The sequence below is a fragment of the Coffea eugenioides genome, chromosome 7 (assembly GCF_003713205.1).
Source record: "Coffea eugenioides isolate CCC68of chromosome 7, Ceug_1.0, whole genome shotgun sequence".
NCBI classification, from domain to species: domain Eukaryota; kingdom Viridiplantae; phylum Streptophyta; class Magnoliopsida; order Gentianales; family Rubiaceae; genus Coffea; species Coffea eugenioides.
The window spans coordinates 32647390-32663497 of NC_040041.1; the positions used below are offsets into that span (position 1 = coordinate 32647390).

The 16108-nt window shown below is 34.3% G+C and overlaps 1 protein-coding gene across 3 annotated transcripts; it reads left to right on the plus strand.

Moving 5' to 3' along the window:
- The first annotated feature begins 1950 nt into the window (after positions 1-1950).
- On the plus strand, positions 1951-14473 carry LOC113778402. 3 transcript variants are annotated; one of them, XR_003469261.1, is made up of 10 exons: positions 8917-8999; positions 9960-10046; positions 11338-11391; positions 11466-11604; positions 11707-11769; positions 11850-11923; positions 12004-12148; positions 12247-12493; positions 12592-12661; positions 14130-14473. XR_003469261.1 is itself a non-coding variant. In XM_027323804.1 (6 exons), the coding sequence occupies exons 1-5, from the start codon at positions 2208-2210 to the stop codon at positions 11526-11528; spliced, it is 588 nt and encodes a 195-aa protein (XP_027179605.1). In that variant the 5' UTR covers positions 1951-2207; the 3' UTR covers positions 11529-11604; positions 11707-11728. The 3 variants fall into 3 exon arrangements, 2 of the variants coding, with proteins under 2 accessions (XP_027179605.1, XP_027179606.1); XM_027323804.1 differs by lacking the exons at positions 11850-11923; positions 12004-12148; positions 12247-12493; positions 12592-12661; positions 14130-14473 and adding an exon at positions 1951-2537 and having other exon boundaries at positions 8946-8999; positions 11707-11728; XM_027323805.1 differs by lacking the exons at positions 8917-8999; positions 11850-11923; positions 12004-12148; ... (1 more) ...; positions 12592-12661; positions 14130-14473 and adding an exon at positions 1951-2537 and having other exon boundaries at positions 11707-11728.
- Positions 14474-16108: the final 1635 nt, after the last annotated feature.

Below are 16108 nucleotides of genomic sequence, written 5' to 3' on the forward strand. Positions count from 1 at the left end.
ATATTTATTTTCTTTGCGAAATTGAGTTTGCTGTCTTGTTCTTTCCCATCTCTTTTTTTTCCTTTAGTATTATTAAGTGCAAAAAAAGAAAGTTGAGAAAAATTTCTTTTATTTTTATGTTTTTAATACTCTTAGAGTGAAAAGAAGAGAAAGTAACTATTCCAAGATTTTTATTTTTCTATTTCTGTATAAGAGAAGAATAATTTTATTTAAAAATTTCCAACATGCTGAGTTGAGTTAACAACAGGGGTGAAATGCCTTGAAAATGCTGTTAAGGGGTAAACTGACATAACGCTATAAGTTAAGGGGTAAAGTGATCCGAACAATATAATAGTGCTATAAAAAAAAGGGTACTTCTATCTAAAATTTGTGAATATGCTGAGTTGACCTAACTATAAAAGTAAAGTGACTAAAAGAAAATATTAAAGAGTAAACTAATAGTTTATGTGACATCCCATAATTTGGATTTTAATTAAGTTACACTATATTCTTGGTAAATTTGACTTTGCACTGGTTCATTACTAATTCAAGTGAGTTCTGCCATGATTGACCATTTATATGTAGGTAGATTTTTAGAGCCTTCCCTTATTTCTCTTCATGCTCAATTGGACCCCCTACGATCAATTTGTTCAATTGACAAGGGTTCACGATAACATTTCTTTCATTTTTTTGGGCCTAAATACATAGTTTGAAACTTTGAGAGCTATAATTTAATTTAGGCCAAACTAAAAGTTGATGTTCAAAGTTCTCTAGGAGTCATTAGCAAATTTTCACTTTACGTGTATCTTCAAGCTGAGAAAGCCAGCATGTTCTTCCTCCAAATGACACCTCTTGCTACTTCGTCAAATCGCTCCTATGCATTTCTTTCAAAATTTTTTTTTTTGGGAACAAGAAAAGAAAGACACAAGGATTTTGAGAGATAAAGAAGAAGAGGCCGCAGCGGCGCCTTGAAAGTACATAGCCAATTCTCCATTCTTGAAAGTGCGGAATTTTATAATGTTTGAAATGGTAATTGAATTACATAAAGTTACTTGCACAAATAAACGATTGTCATTTGTTATACCTGAAATTTGATTGAAATAACAAAACAGTGGGTTTTCATTGAATATTGAAGTGTTTTTGCGGGAATTAAACGCGGAAGAACACCTAGTATAGGCCATGGTTTGCTGTCGCGGATCGGGTCGTGTTGTGGTTTCAGTTGTTTCATATTCGTCGTGGCATATCGGTTGAATATCGGGTGATACGCACGTTATAGTGTATAAAATTTTTTTAAAAATCTGAAAAAATTACTAAAAATAAAAAATACCATTAAAAACATAATTATCAAATTAAATTTACTAAATACCTATACTGTATATTACCTAAAATCATCAAATTTGCCTTTTTCTAATTAATTTACCTAAAATCATTTTAACCAACATAATTGAGATACATGAAAATAAATAAATTACATTTATGATCATTAAAATTTATCCAAATAATCACTATATATTTTCTAACTAAAATTTAGATAGGAGACTACTAATACAAATTAATCATATACTTAATAATATGTAAAAATTGTCAAAATACATTACATAAATTTACAAATATCTAAATATCACATCTGAATACTAAATTTAAAAAATTAAAATTCATAAGTTATTTTGAAAGAAGATGCGCAGACTTTTTTGCTGTTGCTTGAGTTTAAGATTAGGAGTTTAATCTCTTTAGTTATTTGGGCCAAACTTGAACTTTAAGTGCTAATTCTTCTTTCTATTTTTTTCCCTATATCTGGTCCGGTGCAAAAGCCCAGCTTCTCCACTAAATATGTGACAGTTGCCGCAATCTGGAATCAGAGAGTGAAACCTGGCAAAGTGGGAGCCTGGTGTCTTTGGGATTAAATGGGTGCCGCTCTCTCAAAGCTCTGTCATCAGGCTCCTTTCGTATGCTGAAACATCTCCGTATAAACTTACTGCCAAAGAATTGAGATGCTCTCGATTCCTCCGAGTGAGATTGAGAATCAAAGTAGCAATCTGATTTCACTAGTGTTGTTCCTCTCAGATTTAGTTGTCCCTTTCTTCGTTTTTTTTTTCCAATTTCCCTTTCACCCTTCCACCCTTTTCAATTTCCCTTTCACCCTTTCAATTTCCTCTCATATTTAATCGTCCCTTAGCTTGGTAATTTCCCTTTCACGGCCAGATTGAAGACCCCTTCGCCCGGTACAAATGACGAAGAAATTGAAGCTTCAGCTCCAGATTAGCCAGCTGTCACCTTCATTCTTTCTTTCGGTTTCCCTTTCCCTCTGTTGTCTCCTTCCCTCTGCCGTCACCCTCTGTTTTTCTCCTCTCCTTCCTTCACAGCCGGACGATGAAGAAATTGAAGACTCCTTCAGCTTGCTTCTCCAAATAACCATGGTCGAACAAAAGAACTCGCTTCTCCAAATAAATTGTGACCCTTGTTCTTTCTTTTCCCTTTTCCTTTCTTTCTGTTTTCTACTTCCCTCTCTGCTAATCAGAAGATATTCCCTCTCTGCAAAAGGCACACAGAAATTGACGGTATGTTTCTCCTCTTATCTTCTCTTTCCCCTAAATCTTGTCTTTGTGGCTGAAAAATAAAACAAGAAAGCATGGGAAATTGGACAATATCCGAGTCGAATCCGAGAATTTGGCCGGTATCTTTCTACACGGTTCTAACTCGGATAATATTGACTGATTTCGAGCGATTCAAATTGGATATGGTATAATCAGTTTTTCAGGTATCCGTATCGGAACGGTAGGGATCGTTCCGGTTATGACTCGTCGTCTCGCACTCGGCCGAGTTGGTGTGTTAATTTATGTATCTTGAGTGGGGCGTTAATTTACATTACAAACTTTGTTTTATGTACGTCTTTACATAAGGACTTTGGAATCATCTTGGCTTGCGAAGGGATCCTGGAGGTTCTGGACCTTGGAAGGATCTTTAAGCTTCGATGGATTAATTCATTATGATGCTCAGGTCACCCAGTCGGTCTTAGAAATGCAAAGCTCAGAGTGGAAAATCTGCAGGAAGTAAAAATGGTCACTCATGAATTCTGCTTTGACATGTATGACAGTGTGGTAAATTAGAGACCAGTTCCGGGTGACTAATTCTGAGAAGTTTTTTCTACTAATCTGCTAGATAAAAAATTATATGTGAGTTCTTGATAAAAGTTACGGGAATTTTAAGTGAAACAGCTTTTTGAAATTTGTGAAAAAACTAATTCGGAACCGGTAGCCACAGAGGTTGCAGTCAGCTTTGAGTAGTCTAAGAAAATAGATCGTAACATGGTGTAGAAATGTTGGAATCATTCGTCATTTATCTTCAATGCAACTAGAGTTATAGAGCTTTCTGCGAGTATAAATATTCCACACTAGTTCTATGTAGAAAGAATTTGGTGGGGCTCTAATTTAGCCAAAGATTCAGCTCTGCGTTGAGAGCTTTGGGCCTAATGATGGCTAGGTATTGATAGAAATGTAGGAATGATTTCTTCCTGATATGTTTAGTATTGAGACTAGTTTTAATGTGTATGAGTTCATATTTATACCAGTTCTCTAACTTGAGTTGTCATGGTTAGACAAGATGATACTGATCAGCCTAACAGGGTTTGGACAGAAAGTTGTTTTGGATTTAGGTGCAATTTTGAGTAACTTATGTTTTGAATCACACCATAATCACTTCAAGAGAATTCTCGTACTCTGAATCTAGCTTGTGAATCTTCAAGAATCATGGTTACGAGAATTTTATTTCTCAACATATTGTGGTTTTAGCATGATTGCCCAACCTAAAAATTTGCAGGACAGTTTGTAGGTGTACTATAAACTCATGGTGGATTTTAGGTCCCCTAGGATGATAACCTCATAATGTTTCCTCCACAAGATTTTTAGTATATTGAACCAGATTTCCAACAGCATCAATTTCATAATTGATTATGCATCATTACAGTTTTTGCAGGGAACCAATAACTGTAGGCTTTTCCTGTCAGAATTGCATGGTTGAAATAAAGACACTGTAACTTGACTGGAGAAACTCAAAATTAAGTGCCGTTTGTTGTGTATGAAAATAGATTCATAGACATTTAACTTGTAAATTGTTCCAGTTCCATTTATACTCAAATCACTTGATCCCAAAGATGACATAAATCTGTCCTGAAAGATAACGTTTATAGTGATCTTGTAAATTTGTTGGGAATTTTGAATAGGTAATGATTTGAATCTCCAAATGAATCCTTCTTTAGATATTTAGCACGTTAATTTTGATTTCACTTTCTCTATTGATCTGTCTTATACGTGTTATAGATCTCAAGTTATGGTTTCATGTAAGTCTACCTTTGTTGACTCTCTGAAACATGTGATAGATCTGGAATTTCATGGTGATGGTTATGATGACACTATGAATTTATGATCAATTCTTGTAGACTCAGACCATGAATTCAGGAATATTTCCTTCATGTGAGTACTAATGTTCTAAATGGAATTTTTAATGAAATAAAGTTCTTAATTGTTTGATATATACATTTCAAGATATGATTACTTTTGTTAACAACACTAGTGCTGCAATTTAGCACTGGCACTTGAAAGGATTCATTAACTTTGAGGTCAATTTTAGGCGGACTGAGGTTCAATTCTAATGCCATGACCCTCATTAGAATACAATGAATGTGTTTGCATAGGAGATTATGGATAAACTTTTGAAAAAAAAACCCTGCCACATTTTTCGATGTGATGTATGTCAAATAAAAAAAGTAGTTAAAAATGTATTGATAATACAAGGAAATCAATGTGCGTAAATAAAGTGTAAATAATATGCAATCCAAATGAAATACTTTTCTATCTAGTTTCTAACCATATTAAGCATATAACCCTGGGACTTGAATGTATCAACGTATGCTCAATGCAATTAGAACTACTGAACACTAAGCTTTACCCCTGAAGTTTTGCCAGTTCGATAATAACTTTTAATGAGTTTACTAGAATGCTGGCATTCTTGTTTTGACTTGTCATTAACAAATATTAGTACTTTGATCTTTTATTTTCTAATTTTTTTCTTCATTCTCAATGCATAACTTATTGAGGTGAAAGCTGTGGATTATTGCCAATACTGAATTTGGTAGCTCAATGTGTTGCTCATTTGGTTGTCTTAATTCACTTTTAAACTTATATATAAATGCTATTGGAGTCCGAGTTTACTTTACGACATGGGCCAATATTGCTCGAGATATTCATATTATTGAACTTGACATCATATTATGTTACTGTTGAAGTGTTGACAGTAATTGACACGTATTGAAAATTATTTGTGCGTGCTTGTAAATTCGATTGTATATTTTATCACATTGGAGAGAACTGGGCTCTACCATGTGTAGATTGGATATATCGACCCGTAACAGAGTTGATCGAAATGGTCTCGCCATCATGATTTCGCTATCCACTTATTAGTCAGGATGGTCACTGAGTTGTGGGTGAGTGACGTGTGGCAACTTGGAGTTTGGATATGCCAATGACAAAGGTTTGGAGTCAGAGATTGTTATACTTGTAGGAGTTAGAATTGCATGTACTGTTAACTACTGTGCAGGATTAAGTGCTATCTTCCAAAAACAACTAGAGCCACCTCTAGAGCCCCTAAAAGTCATGAATATATACCCGAAATTAAATATTGAACAGGGCAACCTTTAAAACCCGTCTTAATACCTGTATTTTTCTCTCATGTGTTAAATTCTTTGTTTGACTCCTTTATGCAATTGTGATGATTTGGTGAAATTAATCGTGCATCAACTCAATAAACATTGTTGAACTTTCTTACCTTGATATAAGCTATTGAAAAGTGCATATGCAAATAATTTTAGAGATTTAATTGTTTTGCAACCTAGAACCTCATTGGGTATAAGTTCATGTTATTTGTTTCCAATTTGTTTTTCCTTAGGTGAGAGAGAATGAAAGTCGGAGGAGTAGATGGCAAAGAAGGGCGCGGAAGTATTTATAATTTGGGAGACTAGGAGGAAGTCCGTGCTAAACATGGGAATTTTAACTTGTGTGATGAAATATTTATTCAGGTAAATTTATTAAGAAACAGAGTAGAATTAGAACTGAATGGTAATAGGTTTAATTGAATCGGTCGAAGTGTATGGAATTATAAGTAAATTGGTCAAATCAACAAACTTATATGGAAAACCAATTTATAAGCAAAAGAAATAGGATTATCGTAGACAATCACACCATACTATTATAAATAATAATCATAACAAAGACTTCATTGCCTTTATTACTATACCATTATAACACAGTCATGACCATATCCAATCAACACTTAACATGTAAACTATAAGGTTAGACTTAAATCCTACCTTGATCATGAAATTGTAGCCAAAAGATAATTTTTGCTCACAGTTTGACCACCTACAGCCACAAACATCAAATTTTGGAAATATAGTTAGAAAATGTAGGAAAGTTCCTATTAATATTCATGGGTATTCATAAGTATGCATCATGTATTCCATAATGAAATTTTCATATTCATATAATACTAAAAAAAATATTGCAGTAGAAAACTCAGTTTCGATTGTATCAGGAAGTTGACGAGCATTGCAATTATATTTGTAACGGATTGAAAATATGAACCAGAACCAATCATCTTCATTATTAAGAGTTTCACAAACCAATCATCTTCAGCATTAACACCCTCTCTTATTACACCTATAAAAACTACCCAACAATTATAGAAGAAGATGAAGAGCACTACAATTACTTATGAGTGATTTAAACTGCACTTGAAAACTTGATAATCATGTGGAATACAAACCAATTGCATATGATAGGACACATACTCTAACCGTATTGAATTAGATATTACAATGTTGTACATTTGGTTTAATTACTTGTATTTGATTTTTTTCTGCCTAAATTATCCCAAAAGATGACGGATGAAAATTTTTCAACAGTCACCTATAAACTCCTTTTTATATATGTATAGTATTCTAATTTGATATATTAGAAGTTTTGAACGAAGTGTTAAATTGTAGTGTGTAATTCAATGTTTTGTTTTGACTACCAATTAAGGGGATAAAGTGAGAAAAATAAATTTATTAGGGATAAATTGTAAAACATACCAAACTTTAGAGGAAATTGTTGTAATTAACACTTAATTTAAAGTTAGAGAACTTTTAGCACGTTTTCAAAGCCAAAAGGTTCAAATGGTGGAAGGTTACTTGTGTAATGAAATGTGGCAATTTTCAAACCTTTTTTTGTGATCACTCAATTACACTTTCACATTACCAATTAACTTTCACTTCAATTGTCTAAATACATATTGTCTGCATAATTGTCCATAAGCATTGTGACCACCAAATTAATTAAAATTCTATTAAAAAAACTATTAAAAGATCAATAATGTTTACGTTTTTTTTTGTGTATGAAAATGAAAGTTTTACACTGAATTCTTCCATATAAAAAATTGTTCCTAAATTGCAATAATTGAATGTGAATTGCCCACAGCCCAAGCCCGGACATCATCAGATAAGAGTCTGCAACAGGTTATCAAGATTAAGGACTTAATTGTAAAATGTGGAAATTGTTAGACTTTGAGACAATTAGGGGAAAATAGCAACTGTCAGTTAGTTAGAAATTGGAACTGATTCTGAACTTTATTCCTATACGAGCATCCAATTTGTAACAGAATAGGCGGTTGAGGAATTATATAACTTCATTTTCTTTTCTCTCAATCTAATTTTCTTTCCAGATAGTTCTTTCTTGCTCTTCGAGACCTCAACTCTTAATCAAGAACCAGGTCCGGGTCCTTCTTCTTCATTTCTCTCTTTTTTCTCAACTCTTAATCAAGAACCAGGTCCGGGTCCTTCTTCTTCATTTCTCTCTTTTTTCTCAAAATTTCCTGCTTAGAACCCTAATTTCTCTCTTTTTCCTAAAAAGGAACTGTATAGGAAATAGATTGTCAGGAGGAAAAGGAACTGTATATCTAGCGCAAAAAATTCTCCGCGGCGGCGATTCGCTGCGGTTTGATGAACTCACCTCGCAATTCATGTCCGAAGTCCAGCCTTCTAACATCGCCGACTACTGTGACAGCATCTCAACTAGGTTTTTCTTTGTTTCTAATCTCTCTCTCAATTAGGTTTATTCTTTTTATTTTTTCCTTGTTCGATAAGAGCCTGTAAAATCTGGTAATTGGCCCGTCCTTCCGTGTTATTGATTAGGTTTTCGGTAAGCAAAATTAAGAGTGGCAGTGTAATAAGCTTTGTAGTTGGGATAAAGGAATTCAGTTTTAATGATTTTAATGAAGAGTTAGTCCGTAAGGATTTATTTAGAAAATTTTGTACTATTTTTTTTATTACCTCTTTGTATGCTCAGATGTCTTGTGGATTAGTAGAAAATTTCAGTTCTTTAGTATTTCTTTGTTTGATTGGCGCTGTCGATGCTCAAATATCTGGCGGATTATGGATTGATTGACATTTGATTGCTAATTAGGATCTTATTCAGTAAGTAAATGGATGATTACATCTGGACTCGTTTTCTTTGGGTAGATTGTTGGAGTTCTATTTGATCTTCTTCACATGTCATTGTTTTCAGTTACGATTTATGTGAGGATGGATATTTTGTGAAATTAGGAGTTGACATTCTGATGAAAACTATTGTCTTGGAATGCATTCATTTATACCATCTAGAAAGCTCATCGCTAATTTGCGTTTAATTCATGCAACATAGACAGTCAGGAGTCCGTTAGTGGAAGTTGTTGCCATCATGAAGGTAATCAAGTAATTGGTGATTGGATAAGCAGTTCAAAGTTTGGGGAAATGGAAGTTGACTTTGAGAATAAATTCAGTGGAATAGATTAAATGTCTTCTAACTCTTTGTTTGTTTACGTATGCCATGGTTGATGATTTTATAATATAGCAATATATTTACTCTCAATGTCTGGTTGGATTTGCAATTCTCCACCAGGCATATTCTTCCCAGCAGACTAGTTTGCACCCACACATTTCTCTGCTTGTGGAAGTAAGTATGCACATGTCTTCTCCTCATTGTATTTTTTATTCTCAGGGATTTGTTTATGCTCTTTTAATGGTCAATTTTTAATAATCATGCACTGTGTAAGATGGTTCAGCTGTGCAGTGTGCACATCAAATGCATTTTTTACTTTTTTATTCAGCGGTTGTAGAAAAGCTGACAGTAGTATTTTCAATTAACGTTTTTATGGAGTGATAAGAGTCATTGGACTGTCTGTCATATGAAACACTGATAGTCTGGTGAATTTACATAATCACATGAACCTGATGTGGATGCCTATTCATTACTGTGGGAAAGACTGCTTTTCAAAGCCTATTTTTGCTTCTAGAATAAGAAATTGTTGACAAATCAATAGTAACAAATCCTCTCATATAGGCTATGTGATGTTGGCCTTTGTGAATTTCTGAGGCTTAAAATGACTTTTGTCATGTCGGCTTGTGATATCTCATCTTGCATAATCACATGAACCTGATGTGGATGCCTATTCATTACTGTGGGAAAGACTGCTTTTCAAAGCCTATTTTTGCTTCTAGAATAATAAATTGTTGACAAATTAATAGTAACAAATCCTCTCATATAGGCTATGTGATGTTGGCCTTTGTGAATTTCTGAGGCTTAAAATGACTTTTACATGTCGGCTTGTGATATCTCATCTTGTATTACCACATATGGTTTATATACTAAGTTTAGTATAAAATGGATGTGTAGTTGCTGGACTAGTATCTGGCTCCCCCTTTCCACGTACACTGAAAGAAAAACAAGCAGAGAAGAGACAATAAATTGGAAATTTGCCTTAAGGGAGATGTTTATATTTTCTGATATGACATTTTTGTTCTCCATTTAATGCTGCAGAACTTTTGACTGTTGCAATAACTTTACTGTCTTGCTATGGAATGTTATTGGTGATGGTTGACTTTCATATTTCCTCCTGCTATTGTGGGTTTGTAGGCAGCATCCAATGAAGAAGCTGAAAAATTTGAAAGAGGTTTTATTCTTCAGTTGTTAGGCTCCACCAGCTCTACAAATACATCAGAGGTACTGCTTAATTATCCAATTTGCGTGTCTAGCTTTATGGGGTTGAGAAGCTCTAATGATTCTGTCTTTGTCAGCTTCTAATCATTATTGCTCAAGTTGATATAGGAAGGCATGTGCTAGTGGCTTTTCTGTCTTCTAATGCTTCTAATTCTAGGTTATTTTGGAAATTTTGGACAATGAATTGTCTGTTCCAGCGACATTTAGTGTGTATTTTTCATTTAAATCTAGGGTGTTGGCAAAAGTATATTTTAGGAAAATCTGCCTAAAACTTGTAGCATATTTGTTATTGTTGGACAGTCAGAAGCATAAGGTATTGATTAAGTATGTTGACCAGAAGCAGTTGAAGTACATTAAGAAAAAAAAAGAGAACAGATTACCGGCTGGTTTTTACGCGTACACTTTTTAGATGAGGCGGTTATTGAATTCTTGCATTCCTGGATCTTGTGTCCTGCAAAATTTGCAGGATGATTTTGCAGGAAAAAAGTTTGTTGCACAGAATATTCTCAATAAATACTCATTGACTGCCTGTTTTCTCTAAAGTTTTTCTTGTTAAACAAACTTGCACAAGAAAGTGATTTCTCTTTACTTTCCTTCATTTTAGCTTCCCATAAATTGCCTGCTAATCAAATAGAGCCTTAAGGAACTTTTTTGGACTCAGGATGATGATTTCAACAAACAAGTAGCACAGTGGATGTGTTTAGCGCGGATGATGATTTAGAATTGTTCATGTTTTTAGAGGGAATAAATAAGTGATACTCTGAACAATGACTCTCTCTCTGTCTCTCTCTCTCTTGCTGTTACCCACATAAGATAAAATTGGGAAGTGTTCCAATTGTATTTCTTCTCTCTTTTCTTGTTTTAGCTTATATTTTTTGTAATCTTTGGCATTGTCCACGCCAACTTACAAGCTCATGTGATAAGAGACTAAAAGTTTCTGGCTACCCCTGTAGTGACAAATGGCGCATCAGCTGCACATACTTCAAGCACATCATATCAATTTTGTAGTTGTTCCTCCTACAAATGCTTTTTATTAAGTGATGCAAAGCAGAAAATTCCTCCTTTTTGTTGAGAGAAATATCCCTTACAGTTTCTTTTGTTTTTTCCCTGCTTTTTTCTTTTTTCTTGGACAAATATTTCGTTCCTTTATTTGGATAATTGAAGATCTGTGCGTTGACTGTGCAACTGGAGCTAATCCATCTATAGAAATTTCATGATCCTCTAGTTATCCATGGAGTGTTTATTTTTTATTCTAGGCTCAAAATAACTTTTCTGTTGGCTTTTCTTGATGCAGTTCCTGAAATTGTCTGCTGCGGACTACATAAAAAACTTTGATCCTTCATTGCACGTGAGTCATGTATTTTATCATAACATCAGACTTTACATTTTCTCAACTAATATGTCCTGATATGAATTTGTCAGACTTTTCCTCCTAGAGAGCAGCTGCAGCACCAGTATTGTAGTGAAGCTGGCCCAGTCATTTGAACCTACTAAAGTTTCAACTGTTGAGGATTTGATTGCTAAAGGTTTGAAGGGGCCTCTTGAACCTGCTGAAGAAGAGGTGTTTATACTGTCATATCAATTTATGTGGTGTTTAAAATTGAAACCTATTATATGCTGTGGAAAGTGATTGCTAAAACTTCATAGCCGTACTGTTATCCAGCAAATCTTATTGGGGTTGACAGCAAAAGAGCTAAAAGACAAGCTGCCAAAAGGAGATCTGCCAGTATGTTGTTTTATGGGCCTATTAATGTCTTCTATGTTTTTTTTTTTTCCTACCTAAGAGCTTTTGTATTTGGTCATCAGGAACTGGCGAAGAATAATCCTGACCTTGCTCTTCAAGTTCTCATTAAGTTTCAAGATTTAGATGAAATTTCAGAGTATGTTCATGGTTTGTTTGAACTTTTAGAAAATTATTATTTTATAAGAATGGTAATGATGAATTTATTTTGGAATGCAGCTATTATGATGTTCTTTATGGTATGGATGTGAACTCTAATTTGATAGAAATGATTAACAAGCTTCCTAAAGATGTTAAACCTACTCAACTTGGATTATTAAAGCTGTGGATAGAACGTGGTTCAACTTTCTGGAAAGGCATCAAGGTCCTTACTCAACTATCTACTGTATTTACACAATTTCCTCTATCCCTTATATGTGTATAATTAACTCCACATCGTGTTTCTTATATAATCTGTTGCAGGATGGTGATCCGAAACAGCATTTGACCTTCTCTTTCAGCTTGCAGAATTCCCTGGCATGGGAGAGTATGGTCTAAATTCAGCCGTACTGTTATCTATGCTAATGTGACAAAATTGTCTAAATGTAGGGAATTGACCAGGCTTGTTAATTCAGATTTGATTGATAAGCGTTTGAAAGGTTTTAAACCCCCACCTGAATTCATTCGGAATTTCATAAAAAGCTGTTTGCCATCCACAGCTGAACCCACGGTGATCATTTGCTTATTTACTGTGTCTATTTTTTTAAGCTCTTTTCCCTTCCTTTGAGAGTTGGTGAACTCGATATTGATTGAATTTATCTTTTTCAGGATACGTCTCATCAAGCAAGATTGGTACTGTACTTCTTGAATAAGCTGATCGACAAAGACATTATCAAGGGTAACTATACTTGCTTAAGGTTTTAACGTGTGAATCTTACCTATCGTAGAGTTGGGAGTTTGCAATTGAGATTCTAATTGAGTTCCATTGATTTGGTTCACTTATTTGTTTCCTGATTGGACTGATTATTTTGTGGTAGTAGTTGTGTTGGGAGTTGTGGGCTGTTCTAATTGAGTTAATTTTTGCATTTGTTCTTGGTGGTGGTTTTCTGAAGGTGATTATTTTACTGTTAGGTTGGGCTGCGTTTTTTATAGCTTCTGGCTTTTATTTTTTGGTATCCGAAGTAGCTCAGAATTGATTAATCATTTTCTTTTTTTTTTTTTTAAGTCTGAGATTTGGTGGTTCCCTGACTATTTGGGTTGGTTTTTGTCTTTTAATTTGTTATTTTGTTGTTGCATGTCTTGTTTGTAGATGGTTTCATATGTAAAACTTGCAGTTTTGGGTTTTATCTGATTAGAGCCCTTTATTTTTCTGTGCTTGATTAAGAAGTCTAGGTTGAAGTATGTATTGTCTTTGTTAAATTTCATCAAGTAGAGTGTTGAGAAGGATGAATCTTGGTGCAATTGCTTTTTCTTCGGGCAGAGGTTTTATACATCAGAAGAGGGTTTGTTCAAATTAGAAATAAAGTTCTCAGGGTGTGGTTGAATTCAAAGCCGTTATGCATAATTTACAGATAGATAGTATATGCAAGTCTTATGTGTTTCTAATATACATAATTCTTCGGTCTTTGTGATCTTCATTGGTATTCTCAGGGTGTGGTTTTTGGGTTCTTAGAGAGTTAGTTATTTTGGACTGCCTGGAGTTGGACTGCCTGGAGATGACATAGGATTAGTTATTATTCAGTTGCCATTCTAACTTTTGCCCAACATGGGGAACTTGAATTTAACTGCTTGGACTCCTTGATCCTTTTGACATTTGTGGGTTTGCATTCCTGATTTGTTCATCTGGTTGTTGAGATGGTTTGTAGAACATTTCTCTTTTCAAATAACAATGCTGGATTTTGTGAAGTTAGATTAAGTTGCTTTAAAACCACTCTTATCCATAACATGGAAAAGCATAGAGACCTTTGGGACTAGATGAGTGACACAATTTTGGATTGATAGACTATGCTTAAAACGTGCAAATCAATCTACAAGCCTCATGTTTAATTAATCATATGAATTATTTTGTAATTCTCATGTCTTTGAGCCGAAGACTTTCCAATATTGCATGTTATCATTCTAGAGGCTAGAATATGTTAGTGACTTTAAGTGCGTATGGTGGTCTTCATTTTGTCTCCGTTAATTTATTGCAATGATGCTGTGCTTTTCCGTTTTGAATTTATTCGGTTATTTATTCAGTTGGAGGAAATATTTCCTTTCCTTTTTTCCTCCCTTAATTTATTTAGTAAGCTGACATATGCCTCCTTAATGTATTTAGGTGGAGAGAGCAATTTCTTCTTTTGTTAATTTATGTCATTGTTTTGCAGGTTCTGTTTATCCAAGTCCAAGATAAGGATAGCGTTGAAAACCTGTGAATCAGTGGTCCATTTATGGAGAAATTCATCTTTTTTTCCTTCCCCTTCCCCTTCCCTTCCCTATAAATATATTATTTACTTCTTACCTTTCTATCTATATATTTTTCTGAATTGGTGTCGGAGGTAAGCGTTTCAATATTTTCAAACGAAGAAAAGAAGATAATGAGGTTCTATCACGACGTGCTTGGGAGAAAGTAATTAAATGCATTGGTTGTGTGCATATAGGCGGTCTTCATTTTGTTTTTTTGCTCCCCTTAGTTTATTGCAAAGGTGCTTAACTTTTCATTATTAATTTATTCAATTGGAGGTAATAGTTCTATTAATTAATTATTTCTTCCATTAATTTATTTATATGAAGCTCACATATGCCTCCTTAATTTATTCAGATGAAGTTCACATATGTCTCCTTAATTTATTCAGGTGAGGGAGCTTCTTCCAAGCTTCTTTCATGAGGGTAGTGGCTGGGCTTATTTGGTCTAGAAAACCTGTAAATCAATGGTCCATTTATGAAGAATTTACCTTCTTCCTCTACCCTTCCCTTTTATATGTCTTACCTCTCTCTGTTTTTTATCTTTATTCGGAATTGGTTTCAGGAGCTAAGCTTGTTCCTCTCCCTCATCCTTAGCATTGTTTAGCTAAATTTGATGTTTGGTTTAATTTTTTCTATGAAATCGGGGCCTCATGTCAGGGATTTCTCAACGTTCGTTGAAAAAAAAAACCCTCTTGTTGTTTGAACTAGTAGAGTGGGCCAAAAGGTTCTGACTGAAGATGGACATTTGACTAGAGTTGTTGAAACTGTTGTTTTCTACTGGTCGGATGTGCACATTTGACATGTACTTTTTGACCATATATATTCATCAGCATCCCTTCATAGAGTTTAGCTTAGCATGTTATTGGCAAGTGTTCAAAACTGTGACGTATGATGAGGAGAGACAAGTAATTGTGACGTATTTTGCGATGCTTGCATTTTGGTGAATTTGTTGTTTTTACATGGTTTTTGGTATTTTCTCGAGAAAATGTCAGTAAAAGGTTTCCAAATATTATGATTTGATTAACAAATTGATAATATTTTGGATTCAATGATTACCAAGAGCACTATTCCCCTTTTTTTCTGTAGGATAATATTTTCTTCTGATTCCTTTTGATCCTTTTAGTTTTTGACCTGTATAATAAATTTAGTCTACAAATGGTTGATCTATTGCCTTGTTTGATTGTATCATTGTCTCTTTGTTAATTTCAGAAGTAGAGGGAAAAATTATACATATATAAGAGAGACGTATTAAGGTCAGTGTCCAAACATTTTGAAACCAGAACTTCACCCTAATGCAAGTAATAAAAAAAAAAAGCCCTTCGTAATGATTGAATCCAAGGTATTACCAATCATAATATTTGGGAATCTTTTGCTGACATTTTCTCGAGAAAAATATCAGAAGCCATGTAAAAACAACAAATTCATCAAAATGCAAGTATCGCAGAATACATCACAGTTACTCGTCTCTCCTCATTATACGTCATAGTTTTGAACACTTGCCAACAACATGCTAAGCTAAACTCTATGAAGGGATGCTGATGAATGTATATAGCCAAAAAGTACAGGTCAAATGTCTATGTCCGGCCAGTTGAAAACGACAATTTCAATGACTCTGGTCAAATGTCCATCTTCGGTCATAACCTTTTGGCTCACTCTACCAGTTCAAACAACAAGAGGGTTTTTCTCTTTTCAACGAACGTCAAGAAGTCCCTGACATGAGGCTCCGGTTCCATAGAAAAAAATAAACCAAACATCAAATTTAGCTAAACAATGATGAGGGAGAGGAACAAGTTTACTTCCTGATACCAATTCAAAATAAAGATAAAAGATAGAGAGAGGTAAGACATATAAAGGGGAAGGGTAGAGGATAAAGATAAATTTTTCATAAATGGACCATTGA

Excerpts from the sequence above, each read along its gene's own strand:
- LOC113778402 (XM_027323804.1), top strand. The coding sequence starts at position 2,208 with ATGACGAAGAAATTGAAGCTTCAGCTCCAGATTAGCCAGCTGTCACCT. Across the intron at positions 2,538-8,945 it reads AAGGCACACAGAAATTGACG|GCATATTCTTCCCAGCAGAC; the intron begins GTATGTTTCTCC and ends ATTCTCCACCAG. Across the intron at positions 11,392-11,465 it reads ACTTTGATCCTTCATTGCAC|ACTTTTCCTCCTAGAGAGCA; the intron begins GTGAGTCATGTA and ends TGAATTTGTCAG.